At 40.1% G+C, this 5,000-nt stretch overlaps 2 protein-coding genes and 1 long non-coding RNA gene across 4 annotated transcripts in view; 1 reads left to right on the top strand and 2 right to left on the bottom strand.

Annotated features, from left to right (window-relative positions):
* Window positions 1–105, bottom strand: part of LOC147302725 (uncharacterized) — a 1,597-nt gene extending 1,492 nt beyond the window's left edge. The window contains exon 1 of the long non-coding RNA XR_015127342.1: window positions 1–105. This exon is cut by the window's left edge and continues 849 nt beyond it. This is a non-coding gene — a long non-coding RNA (uncharacterized LOC147302725).
* The window catches only part of LOC147302723 (protein NLRC3-like), a 100,899-nt gene that overhangs the window by 46,121 nt on the left and 49,778 nt on the right, over window positions 1–5,000 (top strand). The gene's annotated exons all lie outside the window — the stretch shown is intronic.
* The window catches only part of LOC147302726 (histone-lysine N-methyltransferase set-1-like), a 2,262-nt gene continuing 845 nt past the window's right edge, over window positions 3,584–5,000 (bottom strand). The window contains exons 1-4 of one of the 2 annotated variants that reach the window (XM_086284557.1): window positions 4,856–5,000; window positions 4,610–4,772; window positions 4,304–4,496; window positions 3,589–4,008 (exon numbers count right to left, since the gene is read on the bottom strand). The exon at window positions 4,856–5,000 is cut by the window's right edge and continues 845 nt beyond it. In XM_086284557.1, coding sequence (XP_086140683.1) covers window positions 3,898–4,008; window positions 4,304–4,496; window positions 4,610–4,772; window positions 4,856–4,958 — 570 coding nt within the window. In that variant the 5' untranslated portion in view covers window positions 4,959–5,000 and the 3' untranslated portion in view covers window positions 3,589–3,897. Of the gene's footprint in view, window positions 4,497–4,609; window positions 4,773–4,855 lie in introns of both variants that reach the window. The other variant, XM_086284556.1, reaches the window with a different exon arrangement.

Below are 5,000 nucleotides of genomic sequence, written 5' to 3' on the forward strand. Positions count from 1 at the left end.
CGTGACCACCCATTAATTAAAAAGGGAGCAGTGTTCATTTCAGCTAGTCTTAACTTGTTGAACTCCATTAATGCTTTTTACTATATAATGTACCTATTCACTAAATGTCTCACCTTTGCACTTATAGCCAAGCCACTTGAGGGAGGAAACCAGTCCCACACACTGAATGCACTTGTCCAAAGATGATATTGTTGTGCACACCAGACGATGATTGTGACACTGTTAGCAAAATATTGCAACATTTATTTGTTTTGGACAGTTGGAAAGGTGAGGTGTTTTCAATTCAGTTGCAGATATCAACTAATAAACTTCGTTCATGTAAATCACATCACACCCAGGTGACTGCCAAACACACACACACACAGCATCCATAAAGAATGATGATAGATTAAATTATTAGTTCATTAAGTGGTACACTGGATTATATTTACCCTTTCAGGCTCTGGATGTTTCAGGTCCAGATCATTGTTTGGAAAGCTGTTTGGTTGCGGCTTTAGGCAGCTCACAGTCTTCTGAATCTGGCTGGTCTCAGTCTTCGTGTGTAACAGATAGAGAATGAAGACAAAAGAACAGTAATCTGACAGTTACTAAAAATGCATCACTCAAGAGGATGAATAGACCATTTCACTATCGGCAAATAGCGTAAGGTACACATCGTGCATGAGAAACATTCATTAAAATCTGTCCTAGGTCAATGTTACCTCTTCAAAATCTTGCACTGAAGAAGAATGCATGGCTTCTGAGCCTTGCTGAGGCATTTCTTCATCAAGATCCTGCAACAAAGAAAAGATGGCACAAAGATTAGACCAAGTGCTCTTCTTGCAACTGTACTGGGCAGGCCTGTGCTTCTGTTTTTAATTTGCATGTGTGTGTGTGTGTGTGTGTGTGGGGGGGGGGGGGGGGGGGGTGGGGGGGGCTTTCCACTCAAGAAATGTTTTCTTCTGAAAAAAATACTGGCTACAATAATTAACAACTGATTCCTTTGCAATCATCCATCCTCTTCCACTTATCCTTATCAGGATTGTGGGGTAGCAGTTTTGGGGCCTATACCAGCTACCATAGGGCAGTACAACCTGGACAGATCACCAGTCTAACATGGAAGGACAAGCATTTGCATTCACACCAAAGGGCAGTTTTGAATCACCAGTTAACCTAACCCCATAAGCTACATCTTTGGACTGTGGGAAGAAGCCAGAGTACACAGCCAGAGAGAGCCCATGCACTAAAGCAGTAAAAAGTGCCTAAAACAAGTTAAGAAGTTGTATAGTACTATCTATCTTAATGTTCAAGCCTGAGTTTCAAAAAATTTCAACATAGAAACAAAGCACATGCAGTCAGTTCTGCATGCTGTAGGTCAAACTGTCAAGACATACGAGAAGACCCCTCCTAAAACCAGAGTGATGTCACCATGAAGCAAACTTTGACGGAGTCCCCCAATAACAGTGTGGTCCTCCTAAGTCACATTTGGGTGGTTAACACACACACACACACTCAGATGTTATCCAGACTTGCACTTTGAAACAATGAAAAGGACCTACAAGCCACGGTCCATGTAAATCACATCACACCCAGGTGACAGCCAAACACACACACACACAGCATCCATAAAGAATGATGATAGATTAAATTATTAGTTCATTAAGTGGTACACTGGATTATATTTACCCTTTCAGGCTCTGGATGTTTCAGGTCCAGATCATTGTTTGGAAAGCTGTTTGGTTGCGGCTTTAGGCAGCTCACAGTCTTCTGAATCTGGCTGGTCTCAGTCTTCGTGTGTAACAGATAGAGAATGAAGACAAAAGAACAGTAATCTGACAGTTACTAAAAATGCATCACTCAAGAGGATGAATAAACCATTTCACTATCGGCAAATAGCGTAAGGTACACATCGTGCATGAGAAACATTCATTAAAATCTGTCCTAGGTCAATGTTACCTCTTCAAAATCTTGCACTGAAGAAGAATGCATGGCTTCTGAGCCTTGCTGAGGCATTTCTTCATCAAGATCCTGCAACAAAGAAAAGATGGCACAAAGATTAGACCAAGTGCTCTTCTTGCAACTGTACTGGGCAGGCCTGTGCTTCTGTTTTTAATTTGCATGTGTGTGTGTGTGTGTGGGGGGGGGGCTTTCCACTCAAGAAATGTTTTCTTCTGAAAAAAATACTGGCTACAATAATTAACAACTGATTCCTTTGCAATCATCCATCCTCTTCCACTTATCCTTATCAGGATTGTGGGGTAGCAGTTTTGGGGCCTATACCAGCTACCATAGGGCAGTACAACCTGGACAGATCACCAGTCTAACATGGAAGGACAAGCATTTGCATTCACACCAAAGGGCAGTTTTGAATCACCAGTTAACCTAACCCCATAAGCTACATCTTTGGACTGTGGGAAGAAGCCAGAGTACACAGCCAGAGAGAGCCCATGCACTAAAGCAGTAAAAAGTGCCTAAAACAAGTTAAGAAGTTGTATAGTACTATCTATCTTAATGTTCAAGCCTGAGTTTCAAAAAATTTCAACATAGAAACAAAGCACATGCAGTCAGTTCTGCATGCTGTAGGTCAAACTGTCAAGACATACGAGAAGACCCCTCCTAAAACCAGAGTGATGTCACCATGAAGCAAACTTTGACGGAGTCCCCCAATAACAGTGTGGTCCTCCTAAGTCACATTTGGGTGGTTAACACACACACACACACACACACTCAGATGTTATCCAGACTTGCACTTTGAAACAATGAAAAGGACCTACAAGCCACGGTCCATGTAAATCACATCACACCCAGGTGACAGCCAAACACACACACACACAGCATCCATAAAGAATGATGATAGATTAAATTATTAGTTCATTAAGTGGTACACTGGATTATATTTACCCTTTCAGGCTCTGGATGTTTCAGGTCCAGATCATTGTTTGGAAAGCTGTTTGGTTGCGGCTTTAGGCAGCTCACAGTCTTCTGAATCTGGCTGGTCTCCGTCTTCGTGTGTAACAGATAGAAAATGAATATACAGTGCATTTTTGAAGAGGATTTTGAAACATTAAATAAACTGTATGAGAAAGATAAGTTTCAAGCTATTGTCTTTAAAATATTCACTGTCATGTATAGAGAATTTAAGGCCCTATGATTAAGAGACAAATAGTCAGTGTGATTTCTTTATTTTTTAAGCCATTGCTAAAGGAGTAAAACAATCACCTGTAGCAGCAACGAACTGTCACTAGGGCCCATTTATCTTCGAGGGACAAAATTTAAAATGAATCTAACTAAAGAGGCTACACAGCAAAATCTCCAGTGTTAAATTAACACTAGAGAGTGTCTATATGGGTCCACACAACACTGTTGAGTGTTGAATTAACACTTTTGACAGTGTTATATGTTTAAAAGTAACCTAGTCAGTTTTGAAGATTAACAAAGACTAACACTGAGCAGTGCTGATTTTCTAACACTGGAATATTTCTAACATTTTGAGTTATTTTCCAGTGTTAGAAAATCAGCACTGCTCAGTGTTAGCCATTGTTAATCTTCAAAACTGACTAGGTTACTTTTAAACATATAACACTGTCAAAAGTGTTAATTTAACACTCAACAGTGTTGTATTTAACACTCAGAGGTGTGGACCCTTATAGACACTCTCCAGTGTTAATTTAACACTGGAGATTTTGCTGTGTAGAATCACATTAAACATCAATCACTGTTAAAATTTAGAAACCGAAAGCCATTTTTTATTTCTGCATACCTGCTGATATTTTTTTAGTGCTTTTAGAGGGCTTTGATGTGGCAGCCATCACAATTGCCTGTTTTCCATTAGTACCTACCCCTGTTTTTCCAGTAGGTTATAGTACCATGTAGTTTTTCAGTAACTACTGCACCAAGGTTCCAAGTGATCCAAAGTGATCAGAAAATTTGACATAGACTGAATGCCACCAGGTGGCTGGTCAATGGTGTCACTCGATAAGTTATGAGTGCGCCTCCTTCGTGAAAATCCAAGCCATCATTTTTGAAACTCTGAAATGTTTGAAATAGCGACCAAAATTAACAGCGTGATCCCTGAATTGAACACTAAAGTATAGACTGAGCAGCAGGCATTTTGTCACCTTGACGTCCATGCTTGCTGTGGCATTTATATCACTGGATGCTCGGCTGCATTGCTATAGTTACCCCAGGCACAGTAGGTGATACTCAATTTCAGTGAAAAACTAGATGCCGTAAGTCACGTTAAGCCAATTTGAGTAGGTACAAATGTAAAAATGGCTTAGGGTATGCAATTTATCAGTTCCAAAAAGTACAATTGTAGAAATACCTTGCATCTCCAGAGCCAATCCGAGTCACCATAATTATAGTCTATTTCTTCACCTGGACTTATGTCTCTGCTTGCAAATAAGCATAGATGGGGCTTTCCATTGATATTTAATATTTTCATCTTAGCACTTGGACTGATGTGGTTGTCGTTGACAAGTCTGCCTAATGACCCATCTTCTTGAGATGCATCCACACTGTGGGGTTAGGCAAAAAAGTATTAGCTTAACTAGTTAGGAAGCTTTTTTTTCATAAATCAAAAGCAATGTGTAATTTAATCTTAATCAAACTACACTGATATAATACGCACCACCAGAGTTTTCCATCAAACTTGAATTCAAACATGAACACCTTCAGGCTGTCATGATAAACTCTGTGTCTCCGCTCACATTCTTCTTTTGTTATGAGTTTACCTCTGTATTCCAAAAGAAAGTCTCCTTTTTGGAATGGAACAGTCGTGAAAATGCCCCGACCTGAATTGCAGAGGCATACCAAGTGAGTGACAAAAGACAAAGTGACAAACTCCAAATCTAATCCAAACTAAAGACCAACTTACCTTTGAAGGCATTTATGTAGTGGATATCAAGTCCCAGTTTGTCCCTTCCAGCAGAAACATGACAGACTGCATCCTCCCGTGGAGGAATGCGTCTCCTTCGCATGTTCTCCTGTACGTTTTGATTGGCTGTATTACCAAAGCATAT

The sequence above is a fragment of the Aulonocara sp. 'chitande type north' Nkhata Bay genome, linkage group LG23 (assembly GCF_057382095.1).
Source record: "Aulonocara sp. 'chitande type north' Nkhata Bay isolate Kocher_YH1m ecotype deep benthic linkage group LG23, A_spYH_male_GT1.1, whole genome shotgun sequence".
Classification (NCBI taxonomy): Eukaryota; Metazoa; Chordata; class Actinopteri; order Cichliformes; family Cichlidae; genus Aulonocara; species Aulonocara sp. 'chitande type north' Nkhata Bay.